Here is a 24054-nt window from a genome sequence, read left to right as displayed (position 1 = left end):
CGCTTTTAATCAGAGTTAAAATTTTATAAGTATTATAAAATTATTATTAAATGACTTTGTATAGCTTCAGCTATTCCTACTGGCGTTCCTTAAAATCCAACCAAATACCCCCCTTTAGGGTAGCCATAAAGAAGGTGTTATCTATCTGATCATCCGAGCGAGTCTTGGGATTAACCTTGATCTCAAAGTGGCGTACAATCTCCACGAGTGCAGTCTTGATCTGGGTAAGAGCAAAGCGCATGCCTGCAAAGAGAGATTATTAATATTTCTATAATTGATTTCCCCAAGGTTTTCCACCAACCCGGACAGATGCGTGGTCCATTGCCAAAGGCCAGGTAGACACCCCTTTCGCGGTACTCCTTCACCCCACCATTTGCCTCCAGAAAACGCTCGGGCTTGAAGGAATCGGGATTCTCATAGTACTGAGGATCATGGTGCACAGCTTTTACGGGTATGGTGACCACATCACCAGGATTCGCCCTCAAGGTAACTCCGTTTTTATTTACAAAGTCGTAGGTTTCGGTAACCTTTTTACGAGCAGCAACTTGTGGCGAAAACAAACGCAATGTTTCTAGAAAATATAATAGTTAGTACTGTGATTAAGGAAAACTTAACCCGGATTCTCTCACCATGGATACAGGCTTCCAGATAGGGCAGATCCGTAAGCTGATCAAAAGTAAAATCTGCGCTTCCAATTTCCTCCAGGACCTTCTGCTGCTCCTCCGGATGGCGTGCTAGCATCAGCAGAGTGTGAGCCAATACCATGGCAGTCGTCTCAAAGCCGTCCGTGAGCAATGTCATCGTGTGTGTGGTTAACTCCTCAGTGTCCAGACCCTTCTTCTCCTGCAACTGAAGCATGTAGTTGAGGAAGTCATCCCGCTGCTGCATAGGTGAGGTCTGCCTCAATGTGATGCTCCGCCTGATTATATTGGAGAAGAACTCTACGGCCTCCTTGTTAAAAAAGGGCACGCTGTAAAACTTCCGTATTGTAGGCCAGAGATTAGCCAACATGTTGAAAAGGATGAAGCTGAAGGAGGAATTAAACACCCGCTGGGTCATTCTGACCATGGGAGTCCGTGTGTCCCCGAAACTCTGAGCGGAGATACCCAGGACACAGTCGGAAACCACTTCGGTGGTGTAGCAGAGGGAGAGGTCCATGGCATCCAATCCCTGTAAGGTGGCCATCTCTTGCTGTCGCTTAATAAATTCTACGAACTTTTTGCACACATTTTGGGAGATGGGATACACGGCCTTGATCTATGGAGTGGGAGGATTATAATTTAAAAGGGAAGCTCCTTTATAAGGCTCTTCAACTTGCTCTATTCAGAGATAATCCTGGCGTGATCTCTGATCTTTTCTCCTTCCATTCATCCCCAGTCAGCAGGAAGGGATTATTTCCCAGAATCTTGTCTGTCTTTTTGTCCAACTAATTTGGAAAACACGAGATTCAGTTGTGGGTTCACCCGTTAGACCCATTTTTTACTCACAAATTTCTCCCACTCATTATTATGAAAGCTCCGGAAATCGGTGGCATAAATCTTGTATATATAGTCCGGACACGTAACCAGAAGCTGTGGTACTCTGGTGTTGAACACTCCCACTATTTTGTCCGTATCCTTGAACTGCCTGCATAAGGACCTCTTTTTCATATATTTATTCATAGATAGATGTGTGATTTACTCACTCGTAGATATCGTCGTAGTCGTAGGCAATGTTTCGCCTGCGAGTAAAGATGCTGGGAAAACTACCAACCAATGGCCAAGTTGGCGCTGTCCTGATTTCTTTCTTTCTCCAGTGGTCAAAGTTCCAGATGAGGAACACATAGATCAGTGTCAAAAGAGCAGCAATCGCGAATAGTGTCCAGCTAGCCGGGTCCATCATCGCACAATAATTCCCAATCGCAGCCGAATCTTAACTGAACCGAAAAACTGATGAATTCAAGGGGAAATTTTTGATTTTTATAGATGGCAGTGGGTTTGTGATAACATTTCACAATTACAAATACATTTTTTTATTGAGTTGTTTTTCTTCGCGAATTTAGGAACTACGAACTAATACTTACTGAGAAAAACATCTTTTCTTGGAATGGGCTCACCGCTACTCCGGACTAAGACAGAATTTGTGGAGCTTAAGGCTAATCTAAAGACACAATCTTTTAAATTTCGATTTTAATTCAAAATGGAATCTGTGGCCTTGGACTAAGAGTCCAAGGTAAGGTCGTCGCCTTTTAATAGTTCTGTAAGAATTCAATCCGAAAAAGCAGCGAACGTTCTCTAAAATGGCCTTTATATCATTATAATTAAATCATTATAATCCTTTTCTTCTGCAAGCCCAAGATGATGGGAGACTCCAGGCTCTTAAATAAAGATACTTGTTTGTTTTAAAAAAACTACCCGAAGATTCCAAGGATCGTCATGGCTGGATTTGTATCTTGTGGTGGAACAGTGAGATACAGCTTCTCAAAATATCATCCGATGGCAGGCGTACCTCGAAAGATTCAATACATCGTCACCGGCAAGTCGCCCTGGGGGGTCTCGCCCATTATCTGGATTTCAAACAAGAATATAAATGTATAACGGAAGCTTTCATACAGTAATTATTATTTTGGCGCTCAAAATCGAAACTCTGCCCGCATCGAACTCAATCTCGCAACTCGAACAACGTCGAACCATGTTCGATTTGAACACATTTGATCCATTTCTACTTTTATCTTACAACTCATGTCAAGACTCACAACACTAATCTTATAGATACGGATAAGTTTATTTGGGTTCGAGTCTTTGGAAGAGAATAATGTAGGTATGTATTTTATGCGTAGAAGCCCGTGTAGAAGAAAGTAAAAAAAAAAGATTGAGAATTTGTTTCACTCTTTTTGAGAAATTAAAAAAGCAAATGTTGGTTTTTGTTTTTGTAAAAATTGTATTGCAATTACTGATGGCTTCATTTTTGAATTTTAAGTAAAATTTCCTAAATTGCAGAGGTAGAGTTAAACGTTGGTGCAGCGATTAATTTCACTCAAATCCCTTGTTTTCCACTCATCATAAAAAACTCATAACTAAGCCAAAAATACATTAATTTCAATTTGAAAAGCGTTCTTATATTTATTTTCAGCAGGTTAATAAAACTGCCTATGATTTATAGGCTCTGAAATGACTCCTTCACTTTCTTTTAAGCTTCTGACTGAAGTTGCAATCTCATTTCTTAATTGATATTAACTATATTGTTATATGCAAATTTTACTACAAATCGTAGTGTAAAAAAGTCATAACTAAGCCAAAAATGCATTAATTTCAATTCGGAAAGCGTTCTTATATTAATTTTGTACCCTGTTGATCAAGAATATATATGATTTATTGGATCGGAAATGACTTCTTTACAGTGTTACAGTGCTTTTGGGTCTGTTTGAAGGCAAAAGATTTCCAAAATTTTACAATGACTTTTAAAACCAATTTAAATAAATAAAATGATTTCAAACATTTTTATTGCTTCCAAAAATAAGGGGTTAACATGGTCTCAGTTAACGTAGTTCAACTGGCTGCGAGCTTTCGATTTAGTTTGCTTTTGCCTGCCCTTGCAATCGGTTGTGCAATGTGTCCCATCTGCTGTGTGCTGTTGTCGATCGCCGTGCTCCTGGGACTGGTCTATATATTCCTAACCTGGAACTTTGACTACTGGATGAAGCGGGGCATCAAGACTGCTTTCTCATGGCCGTTTGTGGGCAGCTTTCCCAGCATTTTCACCCGCAAGCGGAACGTCGCCTACGACATCGATGATATCTATCAGTGAGTGCAATGAGTTAATATTTTAATTCGCTCGCTAATTGTGTTTTACGGGCAGGCAGTACAAAGAGACGGACAATATGGTCGGTGTGTTCACCACGCGACTGCCACAGCTGCTGGTTATGTGCCCGGAATACATACACAAGATTTATGCCACTGACTTCCGGAGCTTCCATGACAATGAACGGGGAAAATTCGTGAGTAAAGTCTCAAGTTTCAAGAGGCATAAATTCAAATTCTCTTCTTCCAAACAGGTGGACAAGAAGGTGGATAAGATTCTCGGCAACAATCCATTTGTCTTAACGGGGGATGAATGGAAGGAGAGAAGGGCTGAGATCACGCCTGGTTTGTCTCCGAATAGGGTAAGTTGAAGAAGCCTTCCCTGTTCCGTAACAACAATTGAAATAATTTATTTCCATAGGTCAAGGTCATGTATCCAGTGTCGCAAAATGTGTGCAAAAAGTTCGTTGATTACATCAGGCGGCAGCAAAAGATGGCCACCTCACAGGGATTGGATGCAATGGAACTCTCTCTTTGCTACACCACCGAAGTGGTTTCCGACTGCGTCCTGGGAATATCATCCCAGAGTTTCACAGACACTCCCACGCCCCTGGTGGGAATGATCCAGCGAGTGTTCAACTCCTCCTTTGAATTCATCCTCTACAGCGTGGTTGCCAATCTATGGCCACCGATACGCAAGTTCTATAGCGTGGCTCTGTTTACCAAGGAGGCGGAAGATTTCTTCTTTGATATTATGCGGCGCAGCATCACCTTGAGACGGGAAAATCCACAGCAGCAGCGCGATGACTTCCTCAACTATATGCTGCAGTTGCAGGAGAAGAAGGGACTGGACACAGTGGAGCTGACCTCGCACACGATGACTTTCCTCACGGATGGCTTTGAGACGACGGCCCTGGTGCTGTCTCATACTCTGCTGATGCTGGGACGTCATCCAGAGGAGCAGGAAAAGGTGCTGAAGGAAATTGGTAAGGAGGATCTCAGCTTCGAGCAGCTGTCTGAGCTGCCCCACCTAGAGGCCTGTATTCATGGTAAGTAAATCTAATTAAAATTACACCCAATCTTGATTCAAACATTAATATTTCCTAGAAACACTGCGTTTGTTTTCGCCGCAAACTGCTTCCCGCAAACTGGTAACACAACCCTATGAGTTTGTAAACAAGAACGGAGTCACCTTGCAGATGAAACCTGGTGATGTGGTCATCACACCCGTGAAAGCTCTGCATCATGATCCTCAGTATTACGAGAATCCAGATTCCTACAAACCGGAGCGCTTCCTGGAGGCAAATGGTGGGGTGAAGAAGTACCGTGACATGGGCGTCTTCCTGCCCTTTGGCGATGGACCTCGTATCTGTCCAGGTAGGTTTTCCAAGATACCTAAACTTAAAGATTCATGGAACTCTCCTTTCTTTCAGGCATACGTTTTGCTCTCACTCAGCTCAAGGCAGCTCTTGTGGAGATCGTAAGGAATTTCGAGATTAAGGTTAATCCCAAGACACGCTCGGATAATCAGCTGGATGACACTTTCTTTATGGCTTCCCTGAAGGGGGGCATTTGGTTGGATTTTAGAGAAAGGCAGTAGGAATGAACTGAAGCTATTCAGTCAAGGCTTTAATTATTAAATATTTACTAAATATTAATTATCAAAACTTAACTCTTATTATTTTTATATGTATGTTAAGGGATCCGAAGTTTAACATATATTCGCATTCTTTGAATCGATATTTATCAATATTTTTTTATAACAATTTGTTCTACAAACCAGAGTTTAAAAAACTCATAATCTCATTCTTTTTGTCAAAATTTATTTATATTTTTATGCCAATTTATTCTACAAACCAAAGTTTTAAAAACTCATAACTAAAGATAAGAAAAATTAATACAAAATATAATTAACTATACTTTATACACAAGTCTAATAAGCCTCATCCATATGCTTGCTATCAGTGCATCTGTCTTGAACCAGATTAACATGGGAGCACTTTTATTATTATTTTTATCACCTTTAATTTGTACAGAAATAGGCGAGTGTGTTTGGCCCTTGATCTTGATAACATTACCGGGTCTTATCAACAAAATGGAACTCGGGCAGTGTGCTCTTCATGGGAATCAGTATATGGCAGCTTGATCAATTTATTTACTGGGTGAATATGCCCAGCTCCCACAGTCGACCACCACTTGACTGACATTAAGTTCAATTGAAATCACTGAGGTTGCTCAATTGAGCTTCAGTTCGTTTCTATCCGCGGTGGCGAACGGTTGTGCCATGTGTCCAATTACCACGGTTCTGTTCCTGCTGGTGGCCCTCTTGGCCTTGATCTACGTTTTTCTCACATGGAACTTTAACTACTGGAAGAAGCGAGGCATTCCAACGGGCAAGACATGGCCTTTAGTGGGTAGTTTTCCCAGCATTTTTACCCAGAAGCGGAACATGGTCTATGACATTGATGATATTTACGAGTAAGTTAATTTTATTTAATTAAATTAAATTTCTTGAGTGACAAACTCAAATGCGTTGCAGGCAGTACAAGAACACGGATAGCCTTGTGGGAGTGTTTAACACACGAATGCCACAGCTTTTGGTCATGAGTCCAGAGTTCGCTCATCAGATATTTGTCACCGATTTCCGGAGTTTCCACGACAACGAGATGGCAAAGTTTGTAAGTAATAAGTTAATATTACCAGTCTCTGAAGAAGATCTAAAACTATTATATATATTATAATAGACCAACAAGAAGGTGGACAAAATCCTGGCCAACAATCCTTTTATATTGACAGGCGAGGCCTGGAAGGAAAGACGTGCCGAGGTTACACCAGGACTTTCGGCCAACAGGGTGAGTTAAAGATGAAAAGATAAAGTTTAAATTAATTTAAGGCGGTATATATAGCGCATAATCTATTTACTAAATTAGTAGGCAACAAATAAATTGAATTTGATTGCATGGAATAATAAGTAATTTTTGTTGAGCAGCAAAAAGCACTCTTATCTTATCATTACCACTTGAAGTGATTTTTTTTATGTCTTATCAGTACACTATCTGTCTACTATAACTAATGATTATTTTCTCTAACCTGCCCCAAAAAAGGTTAAAGCTGTCTATCCCGTGTCCCAGAGTGTGTGTAAGAAGCTGGTTGACTTTATCAAGCGTCAACAGCGTATGGCCACCTCCGAAGGATTGAATGCCAAGGATGTGTGCCTCTGCTTCACCACCGAAGTCGTGTCCGACTGTGTTCTTGGCATCTCCGCCCAGAGCTTTACGGACAATCCCACACCCCTGGTGGGAATGATCAAGCGAGTCTTTCAGCAGTCCTTTGGATTTATTTTCTACACCGTGGCAGCGAATATATGGCCTCCAATCCGCAAAATCTACTCGGTTGGTCTATTTGCTAAGGATGTCGAGGAGTTTTTCTTTGACATTATGAGGAAGTGCATCCAGATGAGGCAGGAAAATCCAGTGCAACAGCGAGATGACTTCCTCAACTATATGCTGCAGTTGCAGGAGAAAAAGGGTCTGGATACCGTGGAGTTGACCTCGCACACGATGACTTTCCTCACAGATGGCTTTGAGACAACAGCACAGGTTCTGTCCCATGTCCTGCTCCTGTTGGCACGAAATCCCAAGGAGCAGCAGCGGTTGAGGGAGGAAATCGGTACCGGAGAGCTAAGCTTTGAGCAGTTGAGTGAACTGCCCTTCATCGAGGCCTGCATCCATGGTTAGTTATCCACAGATCGATCTAATGAATCCCAAATAAGGTATCAATGATATCTTTTTCTTTCCAGAAACTTTGCGAATTTTCCCACCTCTTCTAATTGCCCGTAAAGTGGTAACTCAGGAGCACGTATTTGTGAACAAAAATGGCGTCAGCGTGAAGGTGTATCCCGACGATGTAGTCATCGTTCCAGTTAATGCCCTTCACCACGATCCTCAGTATTATAAGGATCCGCAGAGCTTTAAGCCAGAACGCTTCTTGGAGGTTAATGGAGGAGCCAAGAAGTACAGGGATCAGGGTATTTACTTTGGCTTTGGCGATGGACCACGCATTTGTCCAGGTCGGAAATCTTACTTGAACGGGCTCAGAAATCTTGTATAATCCACCTATTTTTGCAGGCATAAGGTTCGCAGTCACCCAAATCAAAGCGGCTCTGGTGGAGATCCTAAGGAACTTTGACATCAAGGTTAATCCCAAGACCCGTAACGATAATGTGTTCGACGATACCTACTTTATGGCTTCTCTAAAGGGGGGCATTTTCCTTGACTTTACAGAGCGCAAATAGATATTGAACTTCCTTAAATTCCCCAAAATAATAACAGCAAATATTTGTTAAAGCTTGAACTATTTTCTTACATAATACACTGAAATAATACTTTAATTTTGAAACAAATTACGAGAGAGACCCCTATGCCTCAGTCTCTACTGAGTGCTAGTTGAACAAGGGGTAGCACTTTGATGGAAGACAGATCCGCCAGAATGGCCTCGATATTGTCCAGAGAGGCCACCTGCATAATGCTCTCCTTACGAAAGCTCAAAATAATGATGGCAAAGAGTGGCAGGATCTCAAGGCTATCAAAGCCTAGTATCTAAAGAAGAAATGGGAATATTAAGCAAAGTTGTTTTCTGTTGGTAAAAACACCTACCAGGTCCCAGAGAACCAAGAGTTGGTCAGGTGGCAGATGGCCTGAGAAGGCACGCATCAGCCACTTGAAGACGACCCGCAGGCTGCAATTATGGGCGAAAATAGTTTACAAAGGTGTCTCCTAAAGGATCGGCAACCCACTACTTACGGCTGGATTTGGAGCTCCCGGAAATGTGACCACAGCTGCGGCTCGTATGTCTGCAGAAGCTTCTCGAAGAGAAGGCACAAACTGACAATTCCCTGCGGGTGTGTGTTGATTGTGGTCAGGCGATGGCAGTAACGAATGTAGAATGCCCGGAATGTATAGTATAGATTAACCGGTGAGTCGTACAGATAGCAGAACGGTGCGGCGAACATGCAAATACCGTGGAAGGGCACCACGCCCGAAGGTGGACCCTCGTACGTCTTGCCCTTCACCGGAAATGTCTCGTAATCGACGCAGCTTCCAATATCCGTGTCACGGGAGAAGCATAGCAGCACCTGGTATAATACATCCTCGAACACAAAGTACTGGTCGTCATTGGAGGCCGTCAATTGGATGTCCTTAAAGACCAGTTTGTCCACAATGTGATCCGTGGTCCACACAGCATTACGCAACTTTTGCCAGTAGTCAATGTCCTGTGGTATATAAACTCTAAGGATTACTCCTTCCTTGGTAAAGGAGGGTACTAGGTCTTACGTAGTCGTGTAATTTACTGTCCAGCACGGAGGCCCAGAGAGCTCCCCTATATGGAGCCGGAGTGCAGCCCTTCTTGAGGAACTGCTGGCACATGGGCGCATGCCTGCCCTCCAGAATCCTCTGGCACTGAACCGTGAGATCCGGCACTCCCAGATAACTATCACTCCGCAGGAGATCGGCATAATGGCCACGCAGCTCGAATAGATTCTTCACGGGCAAGGCGATGTGTGAGAACTCCCACTGGGGGATTTGGCTAAAGCCACAAACCAAACGAAGTAAATATAGATCATTGATTCGTAATGCATTTATTCTCACTTACTCTGTATGTTCGGAGGTCTTAGCGGGTCCCTTTAGCGAGAGTAATACCTCCAGAAGATCCTTGGGTGCATAGACGGGCCTGTAGTTGGCCAAATCTGGGGACTATAGTTCAGTAAAAAATACAGGGTTAATACCTAAGAGTTACCCACCCATATTGTAGTTACTCAGTTCGTTCCACTTGGCCATGAAGTCCTCGCGATCGGCGCTTATTCTGGGCTGTCCATGCAGAGGAACCTTCAGTTCTGTGCACATGGCATTCAGGCTTTTCCGAACCCTACGATCCCAAAGAACACCAGCTCTCTTCAAGTAGCCAAGTGGATCACTAACGGTGGGTTTCTGTGAAGCAAATGGCTTTTTAACTTTTGTGTCAAAAGTAGGTTTTACTTTAGATGTCATTAAAGATTTTGAATTCCAAATAATTGAAAACTCCATTGTTTAGGCCATGCAAGTTGGAATGCTCCAAGGATGGAAGTCCTTTAAAAGGACACTAAATACTAGTTACTGAAGTTATTTTACATTATATATATTTAAAAACGGAACTAATGAAATGAGTAAGTAATTTTTCCATGTTAAATCTAAAGGGATTCGGCTATAAACGATAGAGAAAGCTAAGCACACTAAAAGAATTTTGTTTCGTCGAATTTAAATTTAGGAACCATATTACCCACCGATGTCTGTTTATGGGAAAGCACTTTATCATCCGACTTGGTAAGCCGGCTGCGGACCAGGTTGTAGACAATGTTCCGGATCTCCGTCTCCAAACCGGCGCCCTTGATGGCGTCCTCGAGGGTGTTGCGCATATCGTGTGTGTCCACATTGGGATTGCAGACGAGTCGCTGCAGCTCCTTGTAGATGGGCTCATAGCACTTTGTGTTCTTGATGGCCCCGATTACCTTGGCGGTCATGTGATGGATGCTGGCGTCCTGCAGCTCCTCCATTTTGAGCCGCCTTGTGTAACCTAACCGTCTGCGACTCAACCACTCACTAATCGCCGACAAAGCTCACCGTTCCGATTAGCTGGAAAAGTTGGGAGCTCCTAACAAACGTTTTCATTTGACTTTTATCGATCAAACTCGGTCGCCTGCTTTGATTTGAAGTCGAAGTCGAATCGAGTCTAGGAAATGCATCCATTCTCGGCTGTCGTCGCTTCGTAGCGACGGAATGCAAACACTTGTTTGGTCGGATTCGTTAGTTTCGCGTTAGTTTCACTTGCCGCCCCTCGCAACCGAAAATTCCATTATGTTTCGTTTCAAATGAAAAACTAAAGGCGCGTGAAATTGCTTTCTATACTTTGCTTTTCATATATATATGTACATATATATACTTTCAGGGCACCGCTGACTGTGAGTGGCGGCAACTTTTTCTTGGCATCTGTCATCTGGTCCCAACGAGTTGTTGACATGGCTGTCACGGTGGTGGTGGTGGTGCTGTTCTGGGCCAAACTCACCTGCCTCTCACCTCTTGTTCAATACACTGACGAAATCTCATATCTATAAATTCTTCTCATTCATTTTGCTTTTGTTTAATATTTTGCAATTGATTATAATCATAGTTTTATATCGAATTTATTCCTTCAGTATCTGTATCTGAACTAGTCTGATTTTTCTCGTCCAAAAAACCATCTAAGAAATCTGGGGGTATATAAGTTCGATTTTTAATTTCATGGCTTAGATTCATATGGTTCCTTCCCATTGCATACGGTGCAAAATAATCAGTCTCCAGAAAGTACAAGCCCCTGGCCCTGTAATGCAAGCGAAAGTAAGTATTGTTGGAGTCAATATCTGGTAGCTTTTACAAACCCCAAACGGACGTAGAAGCCCATTTGTTCCACATCATTACTGGGCTTGCACAATCCATCTAGAAAACTTCGGTAGGTGGGGCAGCGGTAACCAAAGAATCCCTTGGGCGTTGTGATGGATTCCGCATAGTATGCAACAGCTCGATTGTGGTAGCAGTAGTGGGTAGTTACTTAATCGTATAAATAAATATAAGTTTGAGATTTAAAATATGAAATTACAGACGATAGTTACTCGTGCTTATGTCCCCGCAGTTGGGCTGACTGATGCCCATATTCACGTAAAAGTCCACATGACCCACGGCATTTAAAAGGCCAAGCATCAGGACATCCGTGTGGATGACATCCACGAATTTGGCATCGCTGGAATCCAATTTATCGGCATTATCGGTTCCCAGAAAGAGTGGCTTGGCCGGATTGAGGGCTGTGATGCGCTGCAGCGGTATGTTTTCGGGCATAAAGTTTCCGGCAAACCCAGCGATATGGGCACCCAAGCCGAAAGCAATCAAATGCAGATCCTCTTCGAATATCAGGCGATCCTGGACGAGCTGCGTCAGCAAGTGGGCCAGGCATCGGCCCACATACTTGGCATTGTCCACTGCCTGCGAGTAGCAGGGTTCCACGGACAGGTTCCGAAAGTCCGGTGAGATCACATGATAGTTCTGAGAGGTTAGTAGGAGGCGCAGCTTGTTGTTAGGCAATTTGTCGCGGTTACCATGAAATCCGTGGAGTAGCACCTTTAGCGGTTTTCGGGGAAGAAATCCTGCATCGCTTAAGTTATGCATCCACAATTGTCTTCCTTCCAGTATAGTATTTCTATAGAGATATTTGGTGGTAAAAAGTGATCTATCTCCTTTGATTCTCTCTTACGTGTAGAACCAGAAGGTGATGTTTTCATTGGGACAAGTTTCGTCAGTCAGGGTAAAGCAATTCGGTTCCTCCTCATCCTCATACACAGCGTACAGGGTTCGACATGAAATGCCTGACAAGGGTAGGTCAACGAAATACATAGTTTGGAAAAGTTACCAATATTACCTATTAGAATCAGGAGTTTCCACACGTGAAACATGTCTACCGATGCCTTTGAGGTTAAGAGGAGTTCTAACTTTTATTAGAAGCTTCCTTATGTGACGGTAATTTTGTTTGCTTAATAGTATTACGGAATGCAGAACAATCTTGTAATTGAATTAGTTACTGTTACTGCCTTTTTAGGTTGTATAAGTTATTGTATAATGTTTATAAGTTGATTTTAGAGAGGTTACTTTTTACTTTATTGAAGTTCTTACAATTAGCTGTTTCAATGCGGTTTTCTTTTTGAGCTTGAGATTTTCAACTTTGACTAAATTTAAATATAATCTATAAACATCAACAGGGGAATCTTTTCAGCTATATCCGGCCGAAAAATTTTTTTTTCAGAAATTTCCCATTTTTTGCAAATTAGGAAAGGGGTTACATCATTAAAATTTGCAAAAATCGGACAAAAATTCACATTTTAAATGGAGTATGCAGTTTTATTAGCCTGCTAAAAATTAACATGCGAGCGCTTTCCGATTTGAAATTAATGCATTTTTGGCTTAGTTATGACATTTTTACACTTCCATTTGTAGTAAAATTTGCATATAAAAATATAGATAATATCAATTAAAAAATGGGATTGCACCTTCAGTCAGAAGCTTAAAAGAAAGTGAAGGAGTCATTTCCGACCCTATAAATCATATATATTCTTGATCAGCATCAACAGCTGAGTTGATCTGGGCATGTCTGGAAGACATCAAAATTTTTTAAAATATTTCCATTTTTGCAGAAAATGATAAGTTACATCATTAAAATTGTCAAAAATTGGCAAAAAATTCAATTTTCTAAAATTAAAAACTGAGTATGAAGATTTATTAACCCAATAAAAACTAGCTTAGGAACGCTTTCCGAATTGAAATCAATGCATTTTTGGCTTGGTTACGTGTTTTTTCCAATTTGATTTTTAGGAAAAATTGGCATAAAAATATACAAAATACCTACTCAAAGAATGGGATTATAATTTCAGTCATTTTCATTTAGAAACATTTTTCTTTGAGTATGCAGATTTGTTAACGTGATAAAAACTAGCACGGGACAGCTTTCCGAATTAAAATTAAAGTTTTCTTGGCTTTGTTATGAATTTTTTAAAATTTGATTTTTAGCAAAAATTGGCGTAACAATAGATAAAATATGGTATTATAACTTTACTCCGAAGCTTATAAAACAGTGAAGGAGTCATTTCCGACCCTATAAATCATATGTATTCTTGATCAGCATCAACAGCTGAGTCGATCTGGGCATGTCTGGAAGACATCAAAATTTTTAAAAATATTTCCATTTTTGCAAAAAATGATAAGGGGTTACATCATTAAAATTGTCGAAAATTGGCAAAAAATTCAATTTTCTAAAATTAAAAACTGAGTATGCAGATTTATTAACGTAATAAAAACTAGCACGGGACAGCTTTCCGAATTAAAATTAAAGTTTTCTTGGCTTTGTTATGAATTTTTTAAAATTTGATTTTTAGCAAAAATTGGCGTAGCAATAGATAAAATATGGTATTATAACTTTACTCCGAAGCTTATAAAACAGTGAAGGAGTCATTTCCGACCCTATAAATCATATGTATTCTTGATCAGCATCAACAGCTGAGTCGAACTGGGCATGTCTGGAAGACATCAAAATTTTTAAAAATATTTCCATTTTTGCAAAAAATGATAAGGGGTTACATCATTAAAATTGTCGAAAATTGGCAAAAAATTCAATTTTCTAAAATTAAAAACTGAGTATGCAGATTTATTAACCCAATAAAAACTAGCTTAGGAACGCTTTCCGAATTGAAATCAATGCATTTTTGGCTTAGTTACGTGTTTTTTCCAATTTGATTTGTAGGAAAAATTGGCATGAAAATATACAAAATACCTACTCAAAGAATGGGATTATAATTTCAGTCATTTTCATTTAGAAACATTTTTCTTTGAGTATGCAGATTTGTTAACGTGATAAAAACTAGCACGGGACAGCTTTCCGAATTAAAATTAAAGTTTTCTTGGCTTTGTTATGAATTTTTTAAAATTCGATTTTTAGCAAAAATTGGCGTAACATAGATAAAATATGGTATTATAACCTTAGGCCGAAGCTTATAAAACAGTGAAGGAGTCATTTCCGACCCTATAAATCATATGTATTCTTGATCAGCATCAACAGCTGAGTTGATCTAGGCATCTCTGGAAGAAATCAAAATTTTTTAAAATATTTCCATTTTTGCAAAAAATGATAAGGGGTTACATCATTAAAATTGTCGAAAATTGGCAAAAAATTCAATTTTCTAAAATTAAAAACTGAGTATGCAGATTTAGTAACCCAATAAAAACTAGCTTAGGAACGCTTTCCGAATTGAAAGCAATGCAATTTTGGCTTAGTTACGTGTTTTTTCCAATTTGATTTTTAGGAAAAATTGGCATAAAAATATACAAAATACCTACTCAAAGAATGGGATTATAATTTCAGTCATTTTCATTTAGAAACATTTTTCTTTGAGTATGCAGATTTGTTAACGTGATAAAAACTAGCACGGGACAGCTTTCCGAATTAAAATTAAAGTTTTCTTGGCTTTGTTATGAATTTTTTAAAATTTGATTTTTAGCAAAAATTGGCGTAACATAGATAAAATATGGTATTATAACCTTAGTCCGAAGCTTATAAAACAGTGAAGGAGTCATTTCCGACCCTGTAAATCATATAGATTCTTGATCAGCATCAACAGCTGAGTCGATCTGGGCATGTCTGGAAGACATCAAAATTTTTAAAAATATTTCCATTTTTGCAAAAAATGATAAGGGGTTACATCATTAAAATTGTCGAAAATTGGCAAAAAATTCAATTTTCTAAAATTAAAAACTGAGTATGCAGATTTATTAACGTAATAAAAACTAGCACGGGACAGCTTTCCGAATTAAAATTAAAGTTTTCTTGGCTTTGTTATGAATTTTTTAAAATTTGATTTTTAGCAAAAATTGGCGTAGCAATAGATAAAATATGGTATTATAACTTTACTCCGAAGCTTATAAAACAGTGAAGGAGTCATTTCCGACCCTATAAATCATATGTATTCTTGATCAGCATCAACAGCTGAGTCGAACTGGGCATGTCTGGAAGACATCAAAATTTTTAAAAATATTTCCATTTTTGCAAAAAATGATAAGGGGTTACATCATTAAAATTGTCGAAAATTGGCAAAAAATTCAATTTTCTAAAATTAAAAACTGAGTATGCAGATTTATTAACCCAATAAAAACTAGCTTAGGAACGCTTTCCGAATTGAAATCAATGCATTTTTGGCTTAGTTACGTGTTTTTTCCAATTTGATTTGTAGGAAAAATTGGCATGAAAATATACAAAATACCTACTCAAAGAATGGGATTATAATTTCAGTCATTTTCATTTAGAAACATTTTTCTTTGAGTATGCAGATTTGTTAACGTGATAAAAACTAGCACGGGACAGCTTTCCGAATTAAAATTAAAGTTTTCTTGGCTTTGTTATGAATTTTTTAAAATTTGATTTTTAGCAAAAATTGGCGTAACATAGATAAAATATGGTATTATAACCTTAGTCCGAAGCTTATAAAACAGTGAAGGAGTCATTTCCGACCCTATAAATCATATAGATTCTTGATCAGCATCAACAGCTGAGTCGATCTGGGCATGTCTGGAAGACATCAAAATTTTTAAAAATATTTCCATTTTTGCAAAAAATGATAAGGGGTTACATCATTAAAATTGTCGAAAATTGGCAAAAATTCAATTTTCTAAAATTAAAAACTGAGTATGCAGATTTAGTAACCCAATAAAAACTAGCTTAGGAACGCTTTCCGAATTGAAATCAATGCATTTTTGGCTTAGTTACGTGTTTTTTCCAATTTGATTTTTAGGAAAAATTGGCATAAAAATATACAAAATACCTACTCAAAGAATGGGATTATAATTTCAGTCATTTTCATTTAGAAACATTTTTCTTTGAGTATGCAGATTTGTTAACGTGATAAAAACTAGCACGGGACAGCTTTCCGAATTAAAATTAAAGTTTTCTTGGCTTTGTTATGAATTTTTTAAAATTCGATTTTTAGCAAAAATTGGCGTAACATAGATAAAATATGGTATTATAACCTTAGGCCGAAGCTTATAAAACAGTGAAGGAGTCATTTCCGACCCTATAAATCATATGTATTCTTGATCAGCATCAACAGCTGAGTTGATCTAGGCATCTCTGGAAGAAATCAAAATTTTTTAAAATATTTCCATTTTTGCAAAAAATGATAAGGGGTTACATCATTAAAATTGTCGAAAATTGGCAAAAAATTCAATTTTCTAAAATTAAAAACTGAGTATGCAGATTTAGTAACCCAATAAAAACTAGCTTAGGAACGCTTTCCGAATTGAAAGCAATGCAATTTTGGCTTAGTTACGTGTTTTTTCCAATTTGATTTTTAGGAAAAATTGGCATAAAAATATACAAAATACCTACTCAAAGAATGGGATTATAATTTCAGTCATTTTCATTTAGAAACATTTTTCTTTGAGTATGCAGATTTGTTAACGTGATAAAAACTAGCACGGGACAGCTTTCCGAATTAAAATTAAAGTTTTCTTGGCTTTGTTATGAATTTTTTAAAATTTGATTTTTAGCAAAAATTGGCGTAACATAGATAAAATATGGTATTATAACCTTAGTCCGAAGCTTATAAAACAGTGAAGGAGTCATTTCCGACCCTGTAAATCATATAGATTCTTGATCAGCATCAACAGCTGAGTCGATCTGGGCATGTCTGGAAGACATCAAAATTTTTAAAAATATTTCCATTTTTGCAAAAAATGATAAGGGGTTACATCATTAAAATTGTCGAAAATTGGCAAAAAATTCAATTTTCTAAAATTAAAAACTGAGTATGCAGATTTATTAACGTAATAAAAACTAGCACGGGACAGCTTTCCGAATTAAAATTAAAGTTTTCTTGGCTTTGTTATGAATTTTTTAAAATTTGATTTTTAGCAAAAATTGGCGTAGCAATAGATAAAATATGGTATTATAACTTTACTCCGAAGCTTATAAAACAGTGAAGGAGTCATTTCCGACCCTATAAATCATATGTATTCTTGATCAGCATCAACAGCTGAGTTGATCTAGGCATCTCTGGAAGAAATCAAAATTTTTTAAAATATTTCCATTTTTGCAAAAAATGATAAGGGGTTACATCATTAAAATTGTCGAAAATTGGCAAAAATTCAATTTTCTAAAATTAAAAACTGAGTATGCAGATTTAGTAACCCAATAAAAACTAGCTTAGGAACGCTTTCCGAATTGAAATCAATGCATTTTTGGCTTAGTTACGTGTTTTTTCCAATTTGATTTTTAGGAAAAATTGGCATAAAAATATACAAAATACCTACTCAAAGAATGGGATTATAATTTCAGTCATTTTCATTTAGAAACATTTTTCTTTGAGTATGCAGATTTGTTAACGTGATAAAAACTAGCACGGGACAGCTTTCCGAATTAAAATTAAAGTTTTCTTGGCTTTGTTATGAATTTTTTAAAATTCGATTTTTAGCAAAAATTGGCGTAACATAGATAAAATATGGTATTATAACCTTAGGCCGAAGCTTATAAAACAGTGAAGGAGTCATTTCCGACCCTATAAATCATATGTATTCTTGATCAGCATCAACAGCTGAGTTGATCTAGGCATCTCTGGAAGAAATCAAAATTTTTTAAAATATTTCCATTTTTGCAAAAAATGATAAGGGGTTACATCATTAAAATTGTCGAAAATTGGCAAAAAATTCAATTTTCTAAAATTAAAAACTGAGTATGCAGATTTAGTAACCCAATAAAAACTAGCTTAGGAACGCTTTCCGAATTGAAAGCAATTCAATTTTGGCTTAGTTACGTGTTTTTTCCAATTTGATTTTTAGGAAAAATTGGCATAAAAATATACAAAATACCTACTCAAAGAATGGGATTATAATTTCAGTCATTTTCATTTAGAAACATTTTTCTTTGAGTATGCAGATTTGTTAACGTGATAAAAACTAGCACGGGACAGCTTTCCGAATTAAAATTAAAGTTTTCTTGGCTTTGTTATGAATTTTTTAAAATTTGATTTTTAGCAAAAATTGGCGTAACATAGATAAAATATGGTATTATAACCTTAGTCCGAAGCTTATAAAACAGTGAAGGAGTCATTTCCGACCCTGTAAATCATATAGATTCTTGATCAGCATCAACAGCTGAGTCGATCTGGGCATGTCTGGAAGACATCAAAATTTTTAAAAATATTTCCATTTTTGCAAAAAATGATAAGGGGTTACATCATTAAAATTGTCGAAAATTGGCAAAAAATTCAATTTTCTAAAATTAAAAACTGTGTATGCAGATTTATTAACCCAATAAAAACTAGCATAGGAACGCTTTCCGAATTGAAATCAATGCATTTTTGGATTAGTTACGTGTTTTTTCCAATTTGATTTTTAGGAAAAATTGGCATAAAAATATACAAAATACCTACTCAAAGAATGTGATTATAATTTCAGTCATTTTCATTTAGAAACATTTTTCTTTGAGTATGCAGATTTGTTAACGTGATAAAAACTAGCACGGGACAGCTTTCCGAATTAAAATTAAAGTTTTCTTGGCTTTGTTATGAATTTTTTAAAATTCGATTTTTAGCAAAAATTTGGCGTAACATAGATAAAATATGGTATTATAACCTTAGGCCGAAGCTTATAAAACAGTGAAGGAGTCATTTTCGACCCTATAAATCATATATATTCTTGATCAGCATCAACAGCTGAGTCGATCTGGGCATGTCTGGAAGACATCAAAATTTTTAAAAATATTTCCATTTTTGCAAAAAATGATAAGGGGTTACATCATTAAAATTGTCGAAAATTGGCAAAAAATTCAATTTTCTAAAATTAAAAACTGAGTATGCAGATTTAGTAACCCAATAAAAACTAGCTTAGGAACGCTTTCCGAATTGAAAGCAATGCAATTTTGGCTTAGTTACGTGTTTTTTCCAATTTGATTTTTAGGAAAAATTGGCATAAAAATATACAAAATACCTACTCAAAGAATGTGATTATAATTTCAGTCATTTTCATTTAGAAACATTTTTCTTTGAGTATGCAGATTTGTTAACGTGATAAAAACTAGCACGGGACAGCTTTCCGAATTAAAATTAAAGTTTTCTTGGCTTTGTTATGAATTTTTTAAAATTCGATTTTTAGCAAAAATTTGGCGTAACATAGATAAAATATGGTATTATAACCTTAGGCCGAAGCTTATAAAACAGTGAAGGAGTCATTTTCGACCCTATAAATCATATATATTCTTGATCAGCATCAACAGCTGAGTCGATCTGGGCATGTCTGGAAGACATCAAAATTTTTAAAAATATTTCCATTTTTGCAAAAAATGATAAGGGGTTACATCATTAAAATTGTCGAAAATTGGCAAAAAATTCAATTTTCTAAAATTAAAAACTGTGTATGCAGATTTATTAACCCAATAAAAACTAGCATAGGAACGCTTTCCGAATTGAAATCAATGCATTTTTGGATTAGTTACGTGTTTTTTCCAATTTGATTTTTAGGAAAAATTGGCATAAAAATATACAAAATACCTACTCAAAGAATGGGATTATAATTTCAGTCATTTTCATTTAGAAACATTTTTCTTTGAGTATGCAGATTTGTTAACGTGATAAAAACTAGCACGGGACAGCTTTCCGAATTAAAATTAAAGTTTTCTTGGCTTTGTTATGAATTTTTTAAAATTTGATTTTTAGCAAAAATTGGCGTAACAATAGATAAAATATGGCATTATAACTTTACTCCGAAGCTTATAAAACAGTGAAGGAGTCATTTCCGACCCTATAAATCATATGTATTCTTGATCAGCATCAACAGCTGAGTCGATCTGGGCATGTCTGGAAGACATCAAAATTTTTAAAAATATTTCCATTTTTGCAAAAAATGATAAGGGGTTACATCATTAAAATTGTCGAAAATTGGCAAAAAATTCAATTTTCTAAAATTAAAAACTGAGTATGCAGATTTATTAACCCAATAAAAACTAGCTTAGGAACGCTTTCCGAATTGAAATCAGTGCATTTTTGGCTTAGTTACGTGTTTTTTCCAATTTGATTTTTAGGAAAAATTGGATTAAAAATATACAAAATACCTACTCAAAGAATGGGATTATAATTTCAGTCATTTTCATTTAGAAACATTTTTCTTTGAGTATGCAGATTTGTTAACGTGATAAAAACTAGCACGGGACAGCTTTCCGAATTAAAATTAAAGTTTTCTTGGCTTTGTTATGAATTTTTTAAAATTTGATTTTTAGCAAAAATTGGCGTAACAATAGATAAAATATGGTATTATAACTTTACTCCGAAGCTTATAAAACAGTGAAGGATTCATTTTCGACCCTATAAATCATATGTATTCTTGATCAGCATCAACAGCTGAGTCGATCTGGGCATGTCTGGAAGACATCAAAATTTTTAAAAATATTTCCATTTTTGCAAAAAATGATAAGGGGTTACATCATTAAAATTGTCGAAAATTGGCAAAAAATTCAATTTTCTAAAATAAAAAACTGAGTATGCAGATTTATTAACCCAATAAAAACTAGCTTAGGAACGCTTTCCGAATTGAAATCAATGCATTTTTGGCTTAGTTTTGGGTTTTTTCCAATTTGATTTTTAGGAAAAATTGGCATAAAAATATACAAAATACCTACTCAAAGAATGGGATTATAATTTCAGTAATTTTCATTTAGAAACATTTTTCTTTGAGTATGCAGATTTGTTAACGTGATAAAAACTAGCACGGGACAGCTTTCCGAATTGAAATTAAAGTTTTCTTGGCCTTGTTATGAATTTTTTAAAATTTGATTTTTAGCAAAAATTGGCGTAACAATAGATAAAATATGGCATTATAACTTTACTCCGAAGCTTATAAAACAGTGAAGCAGTCATTTCCGACCCTATAAATCATATGTATTCTTGATCAGCATCAACAGCTGAGTCGATCTGGGCATGTCTGGAAGACATCAAAATTTTTAAAAATATTTCCATTTTTGCAAAAAATGATAAGGGGTCATTAAAATTGTCGAAAATTGGCAAAAAATTCAATTTTCTAAAATTAAAAACTGAGTATGCAGATTTATTAACCCAATAAAAACTAGCATAGGAACGCTTTCCGAATTGAAATCAATGCATTTTTGGCTTAGTTTCGGGTTTTTTCCAATTTGATTTTTAGGAAAAATTGGCATAAAAATATACAAAATACCTACTCAAAGAATGGGATTATAATTTCAGTAATTTTCATTTAGAAACATTTTTCTTTGAGTATGCAGATTTGTTAACGTGATAAAAACTAGCACGGGACAGCTTTCCGAATTAAAGTTAAAGTTTTCTTGGCTTTGTTTGCATTTTTTAAAATTAGATTTTTAGCAAAAATTGGCGTAACAATAGATAAAATATGGTATTATAACCTAAGTCCGAAGCTTATAAAACAGTGAAGGAGTCATTTCCGACCCTATAAATCATATGTATTCTTGATCAGCATCAACAGCTGAGTTGATCTAGGCATCTCTGGAAGACATCAAAATTTTTTAAAATATTTCCATTTTTGCAAAAAATGATAAGGGGTCATTAAAATTGTCGAAAATTGGCAAAAAATTCAATTTTCTAAAATTAAAAACTGAGTATGCAGATTTATTAACCCAATAAAAACTAGCATAGGAACGCTTTCCGAATTGAAATCAATGCATTTTTGGCTTAGTTTCGGGTTTTTTCCAATTTGATTTTTAGGAAAAATTGGCATAAAAATATACAAAATACCTACCTAAAGAATGGGATTAAAATTTCAGTAATTTTCATTTAGAAACATTTTTCTTTGAGTATGCAGATTTGTTAACGTGATAAAAACTAGCACGGGACAGCTTTCCGAATTGAAATTAAAGTTTTCTTGGCCTTGTTATGAATTTTTTAAAATTTGATTTTTAGCAAAAATTGGCGTAACAATAGATAAAATATGGCATTATAACTTTACTCCGAAGCTTATAAAACAGTGAAGCAGTCATTTCCGACCCTATAAATCATATGTATTCTTGATCAGCATCAACAGCTGAGTCGATCTGGGCATGTCTGGAAGACATCAAAATTTTTAAAAATATTTCCATTTTTGCAAAAAATGATAAGGGGTTACATCATTAAAATTGTCGAAAATTGGCAAAAAATTCAATTTTCTAAAATTAAAAACTGAGTATGCAGATTTATTAACCCAATAAAAACTAGCTTAGGAACGCTTTCCGAATTGAAATCAATACATTTTTGGCTTAGTTTCGGGTTTTTTCCAATTTGATTTTTAGGAAAAATTGGCATAAAAATATACAAAATACCTAATCAAAGAATGGGATTATAATTTCAGTAATTTTTATTTAAAAATATTTTTCTTTGAGTATGCAGATTTGTTAACGTGATAAAAACTAGCACGGGACAGCTTTCCGAATTGAAATCAATACATTTTTGGCTTAGTTTCGGGTTTTTTCCAATTTGATTTTTAGGAAAAATTGGCATAAAAATAAACAAAATACCTACTCAAAGAATGGGATTAAAATTTCAGTCATTTTCATTTAGAAACATTTTTCTTTGAGTATGCAGATTTGTTAACGTGATAAAAACTAGCACAGGACAGCTTACCGAATTTAAATTAAACTTTTCTTGGCTTTGTTATGAATTTTTTAAAATTTGATTTTTAGCAAAAATTGGCGTAACAATAGATAAAATATGGCATTATAACTTTACTCCGAAGCTTATAAAACAGTGAAGGAGTCATTTCCGACCCTATAAATCATATGTATTCTTGATCAGCATCAACAGCTGAGTCGATCTGGGCATGTCTGGAAGACATCAAAATTTTTAAAAATATTTCCATTTTTGCAAAAAATGATAAGGGGTTACATCATTAAAATTGTCGAAAATTGGCAAAAAAATTCAATTTTCTAAAATTAAAAACTGAGTATGCAGATTTATTAACCCAATAAAAACTAGTTTAGGAACGCTTTCCGAATTGAAATCAATGCATTTTTGGCTTAGTTACGTGTTTTTTCCAATTTGATTTTTAGGAAAAATTGGCATAAAAATATACAAAATACCTACTCAAAGAATGGGATTATAATTTCAGTCATTTTCATTTAGAAACATTTTTCTTTGAGTATGCAGATTTGTTAACGTGATAAAAACTAGCACTGGACAGCTTTCCGAATTAAAATTAAAGTTTTCTTGGCTTTGTTATGAATTTTTTAAAATTTGATTTTTAGCAAAAATTGGCGTAACAATAGATAAAATATGGCATTATAACTTTACTCCGAAGCTTATAAAACAGTGAAGGAGTCATTTCCGACCCTATAAATCATATGTATTCTTGATCAGCATCAACAGCTGAGTCGATCTGGGCATGTCTGGAAGACATCAAAATTTTTAAAAATATTTCCATTTTTGCAAAAAATGATAAGGGGTTACATCATTAAAATTGTCGAAAATTGGCAAAAAATTCAATTTTCTAAAATTTAAAACTGAGTATGCAGATTTATTAACCCAATAAAAACTAGCATAGGAACGCTTTCCGAATTGAAATCAATACATTTTTGGCTTAGTTTCGGTTTTTTTCCAATTTGATTTTTAGGAAAAATTGGCATAAAAATATACAAAATACCTAATCAAAGAATGGGATTATAATTT

The 24054-nt window shown here is 36.1% G+C and overlaps 5 protein-coding genes across 5 annotated transcripts; 2 read left to right on the top strand and 3 right to left on the bottom strand.

Annotated features, from left to right (window-relative positions):
- Positions 1-76: 76 nt before the first annotated feature.
- On the bottom strand, positions 77-2233 carry LOC110187378 (putative cytochrome P450 28d2). The gene is made up of 6 exons (XM_086832546.1): positions 1685-2233; positions 1488-1626; positions 1319-1426; positions 630-1257; positions 302-571; positions 77-243 (listed from the first exon to the last, which is right to left on the bottom strand). The coding sequence occupies exons 1-6, from the start codon at positions 1879-1881 to the stop codon at positions 77-79; spliced, it is 1509 nt and encodes a 502-aa protein (XP_086688672.1). The 5' UTR covers positions 1882-2233.
- On the top strand, positions 1893-5710 carry LOC110187376 (putative cytochrome P450 28d2). Its single transcript, XM_020956766.2, has 6 exons — positions 1893-3782; positions 3838-3976; positions 4034-4141; positions 4201-4828; positions 4887-5156; positions 5213-5710. The coding sequence occupies exons 1-6, from the start codon at positions 3508-3510 to the stop codon at positions 5377-5379; spliced, it is 1587 nt and encodes a 528-aa protein (XP_020812425.2). The 5' UTR covers positions 1893-3507; the 3' UTR covers positions 5380-5710.
- Positions 5711-5949: 239 nt separating this feature from the next.
- Positions 5950-8169, top strand: Cyp28d1 (Cytochrome P450 28d1). Its single transcript, XM_020956767.2, has 6 exons — positions 5950-6257; positions 6319-6457; positions 6524-6631; positions 6884-7511; positions 7579-7848; positions 7907-8169. Exons 1-6 carry the CDS (start codon positions 6064-6066, stop codon positions 8071-8073), a joined length of 1506 nt encoding a protein of 501 aa, XP_020812426.2. The 5' UTR covers positions 5950-6063; the 3' UTR covers positions 8074-8169.
- Positions 8117-10693, bottom strand: LOC110187375 (TBC1 domain family member 19). The gene is made up of 7 exons (XM_020956765.2): positions 10099-10693; positions 9580-9766; positions 9432-9525; positions 9113-9365; positions 8582-9051; positions 8435-8516; positions 8117-8377 (listed from the first exon to the last, which is right to left on the bottom strand). Exons 1-7 carry the CDS (start codon positions 10366-10368, stop codon positions 8204-8206), a joined length of 1530 nt encoding a protein of 509 aa, XP_020812424.1. The 5' UTR covers positions 10369-10693; the 3' UTR covers positions 8117-8203.
- Positions 10694-10936: 243 nt separating this feature from the next.
- LOC110187374 (pancreatic lipase-related protein 2) lies at positions 10937-12862 on the bottom strand. The gene is made up of 5 exons (XM_020956764.2): positions 12261-12862; positions 12096-12207; positions 11461-12041; positions 11230-11398; positions 10937-11171 (listed from the first exon to the last, which is right to left on the bottom strand). The coding sequence occupies exons 1-5, from the start codon at positions 12292-12294 to the stop codon at positions 10985-10987; spliced, it is 1083 nt and encodes a 360-aa protein (XP_020812423.1). The 5' UTR covers positions 12295-12862; the 3' UTR covers positions 10937-10984.
- Positions 12863-24054: the final 11192 nt, after the last annotated feature.

The sequence above is a fragment of the Drosophila serrata genome, unplaced genomic scaffold, assembly GCF_035046125.1.
Source record: "Drosophila serrata isolate PLE 108 unplaced genomic scaffold, ASM3504612v1 contig_249, whole genome shotgun sequence".
Taxonomy (NCBI): domain Eukaryota; kingdom Metazoa; phylum Arthropoda; class Insecta; order Diptera; family Drosophilidae; genus Drosophila; species Drosophila serrata.
The sequence above is the reverse complement of the archived record's forward strand: the minus strand, read 5'-3'. Positions and strand labels throughout refer to the sequence as shown.